This window comes from Carlito syrichta, unplaced genomic scaffold, assembly GCF_000164805.1.
Source record: "Carlito syrichta isolate Samal-C Ts95f unplaced genomic scaffold, Tarsius_syrichta-2.0.1 Scaffold309922, whole genome shotgun sequence".
NCBI classification, from domain to species: Eukaryota; Metazoa; Chordata; class Mammalia; order Primates; family Tarsiidae; genus Carlito; species Carlito syrichta.
The window spans coordinates 971,427-987,818 of record NW_007254018.1 but is presented as its reverse complement, the minus strand read 5'-3'; the positions used below and the strand labels follow the sequence as shown (position 1 = coordinate 987,818).

At 39.6% G+C, this 16,392-nt stretch overlaps 1 protein-coding gene across 1 annotated transcript in view; it reads right to left on the bottom strand.

The window, feature by feature from the left end:
- The window catches only part of BRDT (bromodomain testis associated), an 80,451-nt gene that overhangs the window by 28,211 nt on the left and 35,848 nt on the right, over positions 1-16,392 (bottom strand). The window contains exons 9-13 of the mRNA XM_021717687.1: positions 15,977-16,165; positions 14,665-14,837; positions 13,404-13,693; positions 13,202-13,315; positions 12,995-13,126 (exon numbers count right to left, since the gene is read on the bottom strand). Coding sequence (XP_021573362.1) covers positions 12,995-13,126; positions 13,202-13,315; positions 13,404-13,693; positions 14,665-14,837; positions 15,977-16,165 — 898 coding nt within the window. The remainder of the gene's footprint in view (positions 1-12,994; positions 13,127-13,201; positions 13,316-13,403; positions 13,694-14,664; positions 14,838-15,976; positions 16,166-16,392) is intronic.

The window sequence follows — 16,392 nt, the reverse complement described above, 5'->3', positions numbered from 1 at the left end:
GTTGGAATCTCACTCTGCCACCCAGGCTGGAGTGCAGTGGCGTGCTCATGGCCACCCCAGCGTCGACCTGCTGAGCTCCAGCGATTCTTCCACCTCAGCCTTCCAAGTAGCCAGAAATACAGGCATGCGCTACCACACCTGACTAATTTTTTTATTTATTGTAGAGACGAGGTCCCACCAAGTTGCCTGGGTTGGTCTCAAATCTGTGGGTTCAGGCAATCCACTTGACGTCAGCCTCCCAAAGTGCTGGGATTACAGGCTGAGCCACCAAACCTGGCCTCTTTTCCCTTTTCTTATCTCATTCTGCTTTCAGGGGGCAAACAGACACCTCCACTGCATGGACAGATTTTTAAGGCAGTGAGAAGTGGGTTCCAGGGGGCCCACATACCTAACAGCAGACACTGGGATCTACAGATAGCTTTGGAATCATAGTTCCCCCTCAATTAAATTCCAAAAATGCAAAAAGCACAGGGCCCTAGTCTAGCTTCAGAATTAAATAAAACCAAAGGATCTACATAAGAAAGACTAGAAGATTGAGCAAACAGAAATAAAACCTATCCTCCCATCAGTGAACAACAGACTTAAAGAAGAGGCTAAAACAAGGGGGGGGGGGACGTACACAAATGAAGAAAAATGAAAAGAAGAATATGAGTCTCACACAGACCCCTGGGAGGTCAACCACTGAGAATACAGACTTCCAGAACTTAAACAATGAAGAGCCCCCAGAATGGGCAGGTCTCAAGCCACAAACCCAGATATCAAGATATTGATAGAATAAATAGAAATGAGGAGAGACAAGAAGAAAGAATGAAGGAGCTGATAACTGAGATAACAGCAATAAAGAATACAGTGAATTAAATAAACAACAAATTGATAACCATGGAAAGCAGAATTAACCAAGCAGAAGAATCTCAGAGCTTGAAGACCAAAATATGGAACTAACCCAAACTGTTAAAAAACATAGAAAAGAAGCTTAAAAAGACAGAACAAAACCTCTAAGAGATGAGAAATTATTTCAAAAGGCCAAGCCTAAGATTAATTGAAATCCCTGAGGCAGATAAAGAGACAGTGACCAACTTGGAACAAACATCCTATAGAATTATCCAAGAAAACTTCCCTCATCTCATCAGTGATGTGACCATTCAAACACAAGAGATTCAGAGAACCCCTGTAAGACAACAAATGAGAAGACAAACACCCAGACAAATAGTAATTCGCCTACACAAAGTAGGTGTAAAAGAAAAAATCCTAAAGGCAGCAAGAAAGAAAGGTCAGACTACCTACCAAGGAAGACCAATTAGAACAGCAGTAGATTTATCTACAGAAACACTTCAGGCAAGAACAGCTTGGAGCCCAATCTTTAAAGTTTTCAAAGAAAAACAATTTCAAACAAGAATTACCTACCCAGCTAAGTTTCATCAGTGATGGAGAATTAAAATCCTTTCCAGACATTCAATCCCTAAGAATTTACAAAAAGCACAGGGCCACTTAAGAAAAGCAAGAAACACTTAAGAAAGTATTAAATACACACAGAAGAAAGGAAACAAAGAACGATAACGTCCTTCACAAGAATGCAGGAAAAGATTGAAAACACACATAAATCAACCCCCAAATCAAAAGAAAGACAACAAACAAACAGCAGCAACAACAACACACTCTATTAGAACCTCATGATAGGGATAAACTCTCACATCTCAATAATTAGCTTGAATGTGAATGGACTAAATACACCACTGAAAAGACATAGAATAGCAAATTGGATAAAGTATCATGAGGCTAAAATATATTGTCTCCAAGAGACTCATCTCACCAGAAAGGACACTCAAAGGCTCAAAGTAAGAGGCTAGAAAACAAAATTTCAGGTGAACGGAACACAAAAGAAAGCAGGAGTTGCAATCTTAATATCAGACAAAATACCCTTTAAGCTATCAAAAATTTAAAAAGATACAGAGGGTCACTACATAATGATAAAAGGTTCAATCCATCAACAAGAAATATCTATCCTAAACGTATATGCACCCAACATAGGAGCACCAACTTTCATAAAATAGCTTCTAGGTAAACTAAAAAAATATATTGGCTCTAACACTATTATAGCTGGGGACTTAAACACCCCACTAACAACCCTAGGCAGATCATCAAAACAAAAAGGTCAACAAGGAGATGTGGAACCTCAATGTGACACTTGACCAAATGGACCTAAATTGATACCTACAGAACACTCCACCCAACAAATGCAGACTATACATTCTACTCTTCACCACATGGAACATACTCTAAGATTGACCACATCCTTAGCCATAAATCAAGCATAAACAAATTCCATAAGATTGAAGTTCTCCCATGCACCTTTCTCAGAACACAGTGGAATACAACAAATATCAACACCAACAAAGTTCCCCCAAAACCCACAAAGACATGGACACTAAACACCATGATGCTAAACAACTCCTGGGTCAACATGGAAATCAAAGCAGAGATTAAAAGATACCTGGAAACAAATGAAAATGAAGAAACATCTTACCAAAAATCTCTGGTATTGCTGCCATGAAAGCAGTAATAAGAGAAGAATTAATATTTCTGCAAACATACATGAAGAAAATGGAAAGATCACAAGTTAACAGCCTAACAAATCACCTAAGAAAGCTGGAAAAGCAAGACCACCAAAACTCTACTTCAGCAGAAGAACCCATATCACCAAAATAAAAGTCCAAATTCAGGACGCAGAAGACAAAAATATAATACAAAAAAAAAAAAAATTAAATGAAACCAAAAGCTAGTTTTTTGAAAGGATAAATAAGATTGATGGACCCCTAGCTAGACTGACCAAGGAAAAGAGAGAAAATGTCCAAATAAACACAATCAGAAATGCAAAAGATCAAGCCACAACTTACCCTGAAGAAATACAAAAGATGATCAGAGATTACTACATACATCTGTATGCAGACACTCGAAAACCTAAATGAAATGGAGGACTTTCTTACTCCACACAACCTCCCCAGGTTGAAACAAGAAGAAATCAAGACTCTAAATAGACCAATAACAACCCAGGAAATCGACTATGTCATAAGAAAACCACCTATTTAAAAAAAGCCCTGGATCAGATGGCTTTCTAGCAGAATTCTACAAAACTTATAAGTAGGAGCTGATACCAATCCTACTGAAAGTATTCTAGGCAATTAAGAAAGATAGAAGCCGGGCTTGGTGGCTCAGCCTGTAATCCCACACCTTTGGAGGCTGAGGTGAGTGGACTGCCTGAGCCCGCGGGTTCGAGAGCCGCCTGGGCAGGCGAGACCTCATCTCTACAATAAATCAAAAAATGAGCCAGATGTGGTAGCACACGCCTGTAATTCCGGCTACTCGGAAGGCTGAGGTGGAAGGATCGCCGGAGCCCAGCAGGTCGAGGCTGTGGTGGCCAGGAGCGGCCACTGCACTCCAGTCTGGGCGACAGAGTGAGACTCCAATTCAAAAAAAAAGAAAAAAGAAAGCTAGAACTCTCCCCAAATCATTTTATGAAGCTAATATCACATTGATACCCAAACCGGGTAAAGATCCAACAAAGAAGAGAACTCTAAGTCAATATTCTTGATGAACATAGATGCTAAAATTCTCAACAAGATTCTAGCAAACCAAATCCAATAACACATCTCAAAAAGCATCCACCTTGACCAAGTAGGCTTCATCCCCGTGATGCAGGGCTGGTTCAACATCCCCAAGACCATAAACGTAATTAAATACATCAACAGATGTAAAGACAAAAACCCCATGCTTGTAACATTAGACACAGAAAAAACTTATGATAAAATCCAGCACCCTTTCTTGATAAAAAACCCTCGGACATCTGGACATAGATGGAACATACCTCAAAATAGTAAGAACCACCTACAAGAAACCCACAGCCAACATGCTGATAGACAGAAATTGGAACAATTTCCCCTGAAAACCAAAACAAGACAATGATGCCCACTCTCACCCCTCCTGTTCAACATAGTATTGGAAGTCCTAGCAAGAGCAATCAGACAAGAGAAGGAAATCAGGGGTATCCAGATAGGAAAAGAGGAAGTTACGTTATCTCTTTTTGCAGATGACATGATTCTATACCTTGAAAACCCAAGAGAATCTGTCAAAAACCTACCTGCACTGATAAAAGACTTTGGCAAAGTTTCAGGGTATAGATAGTCGCATTTCTATACACCAACAATAAACAAACAGAAACCCAAATAAAAAGCACAATCCCATTCACAATAGCCATGAAAAAAAAAAACTACCTTGGCATCTTCCTAATCAGAGATGTGAAAGACTTTTACAATGAAAACTACAAAACACTGCTCAAGGAAATAAAAGATGACACAAACAAATAGAAAAATATTCCATGCTCATGGATTGGAAGAATCAACACTGTTAAGATGCCCATTCTACCCAAGGCAATCTACAGGTTTAATGCAATACCCATTAAATTACCAGCAGCATCTTTTCAGACCTGGATACGGCAATACTGGAATTCATGTGAAAAAATAAACGACCAGTAGCGCGCGCCTGTAGTTCCAGCTACTTGGAAGGCTGAAGCGGAAGGATCGTCAGAGCCCAGCAGGTCGAGGCTCCAGTGGCTGGGAGCAGCCACTGCACTCCAGTCTGAGTGACAGAGTGAGACTCCAACTCAAAAAAAGAAAAGAAATATAAACAACCATGAATAGCCAACACAATCTTTGGCAAAAAACAAGCAAACACAAAAAAACAAACAAAAAAAACAAAGCGGGAGGTCTCACACTCCCAGATTTTAAACTTTATTATAAAGCTACAATAATCCAAACAGCCTGGAATTGGTACAAGAACAGGCATATAGACCAATGGAACTGGATAGAGATTTCAGAAGCAAAACCTTAATTTCTCAACCAACTCATCTTCGGCAAAGCCTCCAGCACCAACCACTAGGGAGAGGATAACCTATTCAGTAAATGATGCTGGGAAAACTGACTGACCACATACAGAAGATTAAAACAAGACCTCCTAACTATCACCATATACAAAAGCCAACTCTAAATGTATCAAAGAACTAAACGTAAAACTTCAAACTATAAGAACCTTAGAAAATGCAGGAGACACCCTAATGGAAATTGGAACTAGCAACTGATCAAAATCCTAAGTGCCCATGCCATAAGAGAATAGATAGATAAGTGGGACCTCATCAAACTCACAAGCTTCTGCAAAGCCAAAGAAACCATCAAAGAAAGCAGGGACACAGTCCACAGACTGAGAAAAAATATTTGCCAACTGTATATTCAACAAAGGCCTAACATCTAAGATCTACAAGGAACTCAAATGTGCCGAAAAGAAAAAAAGCAAACGACCCCATTACAAAGTGGGCAAAAGATATGAATAGCCACTCCTCAAAAGAAGATATACGAGCAGCCAACAGATACCTGAAAACACATTCAATCTCACTAGCCATTGAAGAAATACAAATTAAAACCACACTGAGATACTACCTAACTCCAGTCAGGATGGCCATCATCAATAACTCAAAAAACAACAGATGCTGGCGAGGAGGTGGAGAAAAGGGAACACTTCTATACTGTTGGTGGGAGTGTAAACTAGTACAACCTCTGTGAAAACCAGTTTGACGATTCCCAAAAGATTTAAAAATTGACCTTCCATATGACCCTGCAATCTCCCTACTGGGAATATACCCAGAACTCAAATCACTCTATGAAAAAGATCCCTGCATATGCATGTCTATTGCAGCATTGTTCACAATAGCAAAAACATGGAACCAACCATGCTGCCCACTGAAGAACTGGATAAAAAAAAAAGTGGTACATATACACGATAGCATATTACACAGCCATAAAGAAGGACAAAATTATAAACTTTGTGGCAGCTTGGATGGACTTAGAGTCTATAATACTGAGTGATCTATCACAGAAATAGAGAACTGAGTATCACATACTCTCACTCATAAGTGGACCTTGAACAATTACAATACAATAAGAAAGGAATTGTCAGTAGTGAGAAATTGCCAGGGTGGGGGAGGGGGGCAGACTGACAGTCGTGGGATTCTGCTGGGGGAGGAGGGGCCACACCTCATCAACAAGGGCACCTGCATAATGAACTTTTATATACTTGACCCTGAATTGTACCCCAAAGGGGGGGGGACCCTAAACTCAAATGATTTCTCTTAAGCTTTTTAGCTTGAATGGCAGATTACTTAGAGACTCTCCTTGCATACTTCCTGCATGCACTTCCTAAACTGTCCTCCCTCAAAAAGTTCAAACAAAATCTAGACTTGAACAAATGTGTCAGTTTTCAAATTTTACATTTAAAAAAATCATAACCCTTGTCACTTCTGTAGAAGACGTAAGTACTATAAATGCTAGTACTAAAAATACAAATTACTTTATTCCTACTTTGACGTTACTCATAACTAAGAAAGGTTTCTTAAAAAGAAACAAATGTTATTCGAAGAACTTGTAAATTTCATTCTTTGACCATCACACCAACCCAATAAAGCAAAAAGTACAAAGGATGAAGTGACAAATGCAACTGAAGTCTTAACCAGGTAAAGAAAAACAGTGAATCGATGTCATAAGCCTTGAGCTTCTTTGGGTTTAACTTTAACAACTGAAATGAAACATGACTGAAAAATATTCTATTTCACACTAATCAAGTATCTGAGCTTACATTTAAACAATTCCTGAAATTATTTCCTATAAGTTTTCAATCAAAAGTACTACAGTTAATGAGCTGGGCCATTTAACTGTTTTTTCTCAGTAACATTATTAGTTACAAGATTAAAGCTATTATATTCTTACCTATTATATAAGTCAAGGTAACCCCAAGGTGTTGAGTATTAGAAAGCTCTCAATAACTTATGTGTGCCTACTAGCACAGCCTAGCCAACACAGGATATATTAACACAACATTGGCAACAGGCCACACCAAGTCTGAAACTCAGCAGGGCAGACATTGCATTGTTCCCAGCGAAGTAAAAAAACAACAAAAAAAAACGTTTTGCATGTATGCATTAGAACTGATTTTATTTTCAAGGTTTATCTATATCTTTGATCTGAAATTTAATGGTATTTTGAAAGTTATAGAAAATAATTTTTAAAGATTTTTGTATTTATACCAATGCTTAATTAATGTTCTTGACTTATGTGCACATGACTACTTGGATATGCTGATGCCAGTCAAGAAGATAAATGATATGACCAAATCACATAAAAATTGGCAAGTCTTGCCTCCCGCCCCCAGGTCTCTCATTTTCATTTTTCTAGAATTTGGGATTTCATTACAACTCCCTCTCTTGAAACTGATTTAACATCTTGTTTAAAATGAAAATTAAGTAAATTCCTTAGATTTTTCAATAAAACTTTCCCTGGAAATCAATGTTCCATGAGGTAATCTATCATACAAAGAAGAAGGAAGATAGCCATTTAAGGAATGTGGAATGAATAACTCCAACACTACTTATAACACCTGAATGTTTTTCGGATATTAGTGAAACACTTGCCACACCTAAATAGAATGATACTGAAGTAAAGATAGATCAACTCATGATACAGTATAACCATAAGAAGTCAGTAATATTATGGAATTTAATTAGTTAGAGCTCTGTCCCTGACAAAATTCTGAAAGACATGAAGTGGCTAAGAAAATTGCATATAGACACATACCTATAAAAATCCAGGAGAAAGGAAGACAGGTATTAAAAACTGGATTCAGTAAAAATTACTTTAAAAAAACTGAGTGTACTCTCACGAGGAAAAGAAAAAAATTATTAAAGATCAATAGCCTTCTATCACAAAAGAATTCCTCTATTAAAACTTTAAAGAAATAAAATTATAGTCATATCTTCTATCTTGGATAAATAATCAAAAGTCTATTAACCAGAACTCTAAGAATCATTATATTCAACTATAAGTTTCAGTTCTGGACAACTCATAATTTATCTTTAAGCTATAAAATTATATTTATATTTTCAGTTGGTCTTTACAGATGCAGCAAATGCAGTTTTTGCTGATGTACTTTTCACAAATTACATTTCTATAAAGTAAATGACCCCATTCCCCTAATTCCTGAACTTTGATATAGAATCTGCTGTCTGATCCTTGAGAATGTCACATGCATAATTAATAATAACAGGTGCGTTGATCATTTTTACAATAGATATTGCTATTGGTATGGTCAGACTTGCTTATTTTTTGCAATTTACAGTCCATTTGTTTATGATTTTTGTTGTTGTTCCCAGGGGGGTTAAAAAAATGTTCTTAGTTTACACACTGGAATGAAGAGCCTTAAAGTATTCTAATAGTTATAGGTTCTAGCTGAAGTTGACATTTAGGATATTAGAACATATAGAAAAAGGGGGGAAAATAGGACAAAGGCCCTACTGCTTCATTTACTTATTATATTTATTGAGCAGTGATGTAGTTGACTTCTTTCTCATTAAGTTAGACTTGGCATTTGCAATTTATAACATACGTAAACAGTGTCTTCCCAATAAAGTACACAGCTTGAATGTTCATAACATAATTAAAATTTCAAAAATAAATGACAATTCACACTATCAGGTTAGAAGAAAATTGATGTTAGTGTCACAAACTAACCTAGCCAATGTAGGTTGAATTTTTTAAAAATTATTTTAGTGAAGAAAAAAGGTGTATCTGGCTCACAGTTCTGTATGGTGCTGGCATCTGCTGGGTCTCTGGAAGCTTTTACTCGTGGCAGAAGGCAAGCTGAGCTGGCATGTCACATGGCAAGAGTGGAAGCAGGAGAGAAGGATGTGCTGGGCTCTCTAAACAACCAACCCTTGGAACTAACACGGTAAGAACTCACTCATGAACTGAGAACAGCACCCAGTCCTTCCTGTGGATGTACCACCTCACCCAATCACCTCCCACTTGGCTCCACCTCCAACACTGGTGATCACATTTCAACATGAGATTTGGAGGGGACAACCATCTAAACTAATCATCCTGCTCGGAGCACCCCTGAATCTCATGTTCCCACATTGCAAAATATAATCATCCCTTCCCAGTACTCCCCCAAAACCTTATCTCAACCCAGCATCACCCTCCAAAATCCCAAGTTCAAAGTCTCCTCTGAGACTCACAGCAAGTCCCTTCCACCTAGGAGCCTGTAAAATCAAAACAAGTTATTGACTTCCAAGATACCAGGGTGGGGCAGGCATTGGATAAATATTCCCATTCCAAAAGAGAGAACTTGGCTAAAAGAAAGGGGCAGCAGGGCAGACATTACATCTTAGAGCTCCTGGTAATCCTGAGCTCCATGTCCTGCTCCTGGGCACACTGGTCCAGGGGTGGGCTTGATCAGACACCGAGGGTGGGGCTTCTCTCTAAACTGACTCAGCAAGGTTCTTGCTAAAACTGGGGTTATGTGGGCATCTTCCAAGTTCTCGGGCAGCCACCCTGGCCACCCTGTGGCTTTTCAGGGCACAACCCACCAGGGCGCTCAGGGGATCGAGATGAATGCCTGCGACTTTTCCCAGCTGAGGATGCTCTGTCATTCTGGGCTCTGGAGGGCGGTGCAGGTCCCACGGCTCCCCTCTGCAGTGCCCCGTGGGGCCTCTGTGTGGGCATCCAGCCCCGCTCCCTTAGGCACTGCCCTGGCAGAGGCTTCTGCCTGGGCGCCCAGGCCCTCCCATCCCTCACATCGCCCTCACTCCCACATTCTGCCCTTGGCAGGCTGCATGCCATGTAGAAGCCACCAAAGCTTACATGTGTGGCTCTGAGCAGTGGCCTGAGTTGTATCTGGGGTCCTTAGGGCCCTGCCTGGAGCTGGGATGTGGGCAGCAGTATCTCCAGGGGGCTCCAGGCATGGCCACACGGCCTGGCCCCTAAAACCACTCTTTCCGCCCAGGCCTCTGGACGTGTGTGACGGAGGGGCTGCCTGGAAGATTTCTGAAATGCCTTCGGGACTTTCTTCCCTCGTCTTGACTAGGAACCTTAGTTCTTAGTCATGCTCATTTCACCAGCAAATGGCTGCTCCCCAGCTCTCTTCCATTCTTCCCCGAAGGACTCTTTCCTTCTTAACCACATGGGTAGCCTGAGAATTTTCCAAACTTGTATGCTCTGCTTCTCTTTTAGTTATAAATTTAAGGCATTCCTTTGCTCCCATATCTGATCATAGGCTGTTAGAAGCAGCCACACCACTTTTCCAACGCTTTGCTGCTTAAAAATTTCTTCCGCCAGATACCCTAAGGGATCACCTCAAGTTCAGCTTTCCACCAATGCCTTAGGACATGGACAGAGGTAGCCCTGATGTTTACTAAAGCAAAACAAGGGTGGCTTTTGCTCTGGTTCCCAGCACATTCCTCATTTCCATCTGAGACCTCGACAGCCTGAACTTCACTGTTGGTATTTCTATCGGTATTTTGATCACAACCACTTTGGTCACACCCATCTCTATGAAGTTTCAAACTTTCCTCGTTTTCCTGTCTTCTTCAGAACCTTCCAGACTCTTCCAACCTCTGCCTGTTACCCAGTTCCAAAGCCTCTTCCACATTTTCAGGTATCTTTATAGCAGGGCCACTCCTTGGTACCAATCTTCTGTATTTGTCCCTTCCGCATTGCTATAAAGAAATACCTGAGGCTGGGTAATTTTTAAAGAAAAGAGGTTTATTGGGCCCAGGGTTCTGCATGGCCCTGGCTTAACTTCTGGTGAGGCCTCAGGAAGATTTTACTCATGGCAGAAGGCAAGAGGAACAGGCAAGTGATATATGTGGCAAGAGCAGGAGAAATATAAAAATGTGCTACTTTGAGTCTAACAATATATACAGGGGGTGTCAAAAAATGCACACACATTTTAACTATGATGTTTGCTCAAAAGATGGTGTTAATTAAATCAATGTTAGTGTCACTATGTGACAGGCAGGACAGTCAAAGAAAATGGTGGAAGCATAGCTGAACGAACGTTACTACACATTGCTACCGCAATGTAATTCAATTTCAAAAGTAATACATAGATAACATCTTTTAAAATGTGTATACATTTTTTTTGGCTCCCTTCTATTTAAAAACTCGTTTTAATTGAAAAAGCTGACATTAAACACGAATGTCAGGCATAAAATAAGAATTCAACACAGCAGTGTTTTAAGATTAGAATTCTGAGGCTGCATTATTCTGCTAGAAAGTTAGGAAATAAACTGGGCTCAGTGGCTCAGCCTGTAATCCCGCGCCTTTGGGAGGCTGAGGTGAGTGGATTGCCTGAGCCCGCGGGTTCAAGACCCGCCTGGGTAACTTGGCGAGACCTCATCTCCACAATAAATCAAAAATTAGCCGGGCATGGTAGCGCGTAGTTCCAGCTACTTGGAAGGCTGAGGCGGAAGGATCGCCGGAGCCCAGCAGGCCGAGGCTGCGGTGGCCGGGAGCGGCCACTGCACTCCAGTCTGAGTGACAGAGTGAGACTCCAACTCAAAAAAGAAAGAAAGAAAGAAAGTTAGGAATACATAGAACATAAATTGTATCATTTTTGTAGAGACAGGTTCTCACTATGTTGCCCAGGCTGGTCTCGTATTCCTAGCCTCAAGGGCTCTCCTGCCTCAGCCCCCAAAAGTGCGAAATTACAGGCTGGGATTAGCCTGCCTGGCCTGCACTATTTTAAGAACACAAGTTGGTAATAAACACTCTTTCCAAGCAACATACTGGAATAGTCTATCAGAAACTGACAATTCATATCAAAATTAAGGCATTTTATTGAAAAACTTAATGTAGTGCTTTTTGTCTAATACTCGAGCATTTACTGATTACAATTAGGTAATTCAAGGTAAAAGAATGTGAATTTTCTCCTACAAATAAAAGACAAAGTGCTCTAACTTATTAGGCCACAAATGCTTTATTACATGAAATTACAAATGCTAGTTACAATTTAAAATATTAAGTGCAATTTAGATTTTTTTCCAGTATTGTTTTATACTTAGAAGTCAGATAAGGAAATACTATATAGTTAGAGTCCTAAATAAATTTTTAAATTTTCTAGTATGAAAAATTCCAACAAAAGTAAAAATTCTGTTTATTCTTACAAAAATGTTTATCATCGTATACTTTAGAAATGCAAAAAACAAAACAGAGCAATTGGCACCACGTAAGTGCAAACTAAACAGAACCAAGAGCGAAACAGAATACACTGCCAGCCAGCAGGCTCTACAACCAGACTGCAAAACGTGGGCTGTTCTTACAAATGGTAAGAATTCCTGAAGTCACAATATCTGGTGTGTAATTATTTTTAAGAGAACTTAATTTCACAAAACAACTCGTTTAAAACAAAGCAAAGTTGAAGCACTAAACTCCCTCAGATTCTGAATTTGCCCTTTTGTCTATAACGAGGGAACATAGCCGCCAAGTCAGTGACTGTCAGCTATATACCATTAATGAAAAGACACTATACAAGATAATATGGTACTTTCGTGTAACTAAGAATCTGAATTTAAAGTATGTTTTTCTATTGAGGGAAGGTAATATTCCACAGTGAAGAAACCAAAGAAGTGAACAAAATCTTATTCATAGCTTCCAGAATGACGGGTTTCTTAATTCAAAATGATTATTCGATTCAGAACGAAGTACCACAACAGCACAACTTTGCAACCTAAGGGTGATCTGACATGTCATGGAGAGGAAGGTAGACGGTGCCCTCCAATAATCTTTTATTTTATAAAAAGAAGATCAGTATTTTATTATCTGACATTTTTTGGTATTAAAATATGGTACTAATTTATTAAGAGACGATCCCACCTTGAGTAAACGTATTTTCAAAATTACACACCTACAAGTCACATATGTGTAATACTAAGTTTCATTGTACACAGCATCTCTTTTAAGGACAATATTAAGACTGTCAACATGCAATTTAAGCAATAAGTGTGGTATCTAAACTGTAGGTTCTAGGAAAGTAACAAATGTTTCTTCAAACATAAGCCTCGCTATTACAAGAAAAAGATGTCCCCACCAACAGAGGTACAGGTAAGGGGACAGCTAACCTGATTCGGAGTCACTGCTGTCTGAAGAGCTTGAATCGCTGCTGCTGCTTTCTGAGGAGCTGCTGCTGCTACTGCTGCTGTCACTCAGACGGGAACCCCTTGCAGCGGCTTTGGATGGCTGTGCTTTCTCGGCTACAAAACAGAGAGACACATGAGCATGCCGGGAGAACTAAAACATCACAGGAACGTGCAAAGACTGCCACCTACGTTTTGTTTGACGTTGTCTAGAATTTAGTTGATGGTTGACAAGCAGTAAGCGCTTTTCCAACTCTCGTTTTTTCTGCAAGTAAAGTTCTTCTTTGGACTTCATCGTTTTCTTAGCTGTATGATATAGGAGACAAAAAGTGAGTAGAACCAAAAGTTGGCACAAATGCCAGACTGATTTCTATGACTATACTGAAACACACACCAGGAGGTTTTGGCGGTCTTTTTCTTAGACAGGCTGAAACGTATTTTTCCAACTCTCTTAGTGTTGATGCTTTCAGTGTTTCGAAGTCTATCTCGATCTCATCAGGATTGGAATTCCTCAGAGAAGGCTCTCTTGATTGTATTATGTGAACCACTCGCCCAAGTTTATCTCCAGGGAGTTTGTTTATATCCAAACTTAACTGCCTTTTCTCATCATAGTTCATAGGTTTAGCATTAGCTTCATCTTCAGCTTTCAGGGCAAAGATCTGCTGTTTGGTCTTCTTTGGTGGACTAAAACAGAAATGATGAAATTTAGTAGAATGAATGTTATTATTTTTTAATTTTTTTTTAAAGATGTGGGATACAATTCAGGGTTAGGTATACAAATGTTCATTATGCAGGTACCCTTGTTGATGAGGTGTGCTCCCCCGGCCCCGGCAGTTTCCCACAACTGCCACTCCCAACCCCCGCCCCCAGCAGTTTCCCACGACTGCCAATCCCTTTCCTATAGTATTACGATAGTTGTTCAAGGTCCTCTTATGAATGAGAACATATGATACTCATTTCTTTGTTTCTGTGATAGATCACTCAGTATTATTGACTCAAGTCCACCCAAGTTGCTGTGAAGTTCATAATTTCGTCCTTCTTTATGGCTGTGTAATACTCCATCATGTATATGCACCATATTTTTTTATCTAGCCCTCTTTTGATGGGCAGCACAGTTGGTTCCATATTTTTGCAATTGTAAATAATGCTGCAATAAACATGCATGTGCAGGGATCTTTTTCATAGAGTGATTTGAGTTCCTCTGGGTATATTCCCAGTAGGGGATTGCATGGTCATATGGAAGGTCAATTTTCAGATCTTGTAGAAATCATCAAACTGTTTTCCACAGAGGTTGTAACAGTTTACACTCCCACCAACATTGTAGAAGTATTCCCTTTTCTCCGCCTCCTCTCCAGCATCTGTTGTTTTTTGAGTTATTGATGATGGCCATTCTGACTGGAGTTAGGTGGTATCTCAGTGTGGTTTTAATTTGCATTTCTTTGATGACTGGCGAGGCTGAACATTTTTTCATGTATCTGTTGACTGCTCATAGGTCTTCTTTTGAGAAGTGTCCATTCATATCTTTTGCCCACTATGTAATAGGGCTGTTTTTTTCTTTTTGGCACGTTTGAGTTCCTTGTAGATCCTAGATGTTAGGCCTTTGTTGGATATACAGTTGGTTTTTATTTTAATAAGCTATCATAAAAGATACTTACTTGCTCTTGGACTTTTCCTTTAGCTTCATTTGCTTACACTTTTTTCTTGGAATTTCATCTCTGTTATTAACCGTTTCCTGTTTTTTTTCTGTTTTAGCCTTCTCTTTCCTTTTCTTTAGCTTACGGAAAGGTACTTGGGACAAAACCTGTAGCTGTTGATGCACAGCCTTAAGCTGAAAAAGGAAAAGAAAACATTTAAACATTCATGGCTCCAAATAAAGACACTAGAAAAACTCTAAAGCAATCCCAAGTCAAGGGTATTTTTTGTGAAATTCATTTTGTATTATATTTCCTTCAGATTTTTATTTTATTCCACAAGTTCATTGTTTTAAAGGGCATATACTAAACTACAAACACTAACATGTGTTCAACCCATAAACTTAAATATTATTCTAAAAACAGATCAAGAATAATTAACATTTCCAGGTGGTCTTAATTTTCTAAATTATTGATTTTCGGACTGGAGCTCAGAGTAGGTTATCATTTTATCACAAGAGGTAGCAAATGTTTAAAAGGGGCTGGGTACAGGGGCTCAAGCCTACATAATCCCAGCACTTTGGGAGGCTGAGGTGAGAGGATTGCCTGAGCCCATAGGTTTGAGACCAGTCTGGGCAACTTGGCGAGACATCATCTCTACAGTAAATCAAAAAATTAGCTGGGCATGGTGGCGTGTGCCTGTAATTCCAGCAATTTGGAAGGCTGAAGAGGAAGGATCCACCTGAGTCCAGTAAATCGAGGCTGTGATGGTCGTGAGCATGCCACTGCCCTCCAGCTTGAGCGACAGAGACTCCAACTCAAAAACAAAACAAACCAAAACAAAACAAAGGATCTCATTTATAAAATATCATAAATAATTTCAATGAGAATCAACCACTCATGTAAAGGAAAAAAACCAATTTTTTAAAATAACAGAATTTTACAACAGGTAGATACTTGAGTGGGAACAACTATTAAACATTACAAATGTGCCAATAAGTAAATAAAGCCAAAATTGCTAAATGATCTAAATATGGCAGCTTTAGGACTGGGTGTGGTGGCACACACGCCTGTGATCCTACCACCTTGGAAGTTTGAAGTGGGAGGATTGTTTGAGCCCAGGAGATCAGGACCAGCTGATCTCAACATAGTGAGATCTTGTCTCTACAAGAAAATAAAAAATCTACCCAGCTACTCAGGAGGCTGAGGTGGAAAGATTGCCCGAGCTCAGGAGTTTGAGGCGGTGAGCCATGATCGTGCCACCACATTCCAGCCTGTGTGACAGACTGAGACCCTGACTCAAAAACAAAACACTTGAATCAATACAATCAACTACCTGCTCCTGAAGCTTTGCAAGACGCTGAACTCGTTCATCTTCAGAATCATCAGAAGAGTTACCTTCAGAGGAGGCATCACTACTGCTTTCCCTACCAAGGGTTTTTGATGTATCTGTTTTGATGTAACATACGGGCATACTCTCAACAGGTTCATCTGGAAGCTTTGCAAAAAGCACTTCAAAAACATCCTAGAATGGAAAATTAGACTGTTATGGCTATCTGCAATTTTATTTAATGCAGCAATAACAATTTTTTGGGTTTGCCTTTTTTCAACAATTAAAAACTTTCAGTAAAAAGTACATCATGCCAGTAATCCCAGCACTTTGGGAGGCAGAGGCAAGAGGACTGCCTGAGCCCAGGGATTCAAGACCAGCCAGGGCAACTTGGTGAGACCCCAGCTCTACAATAAATAAGT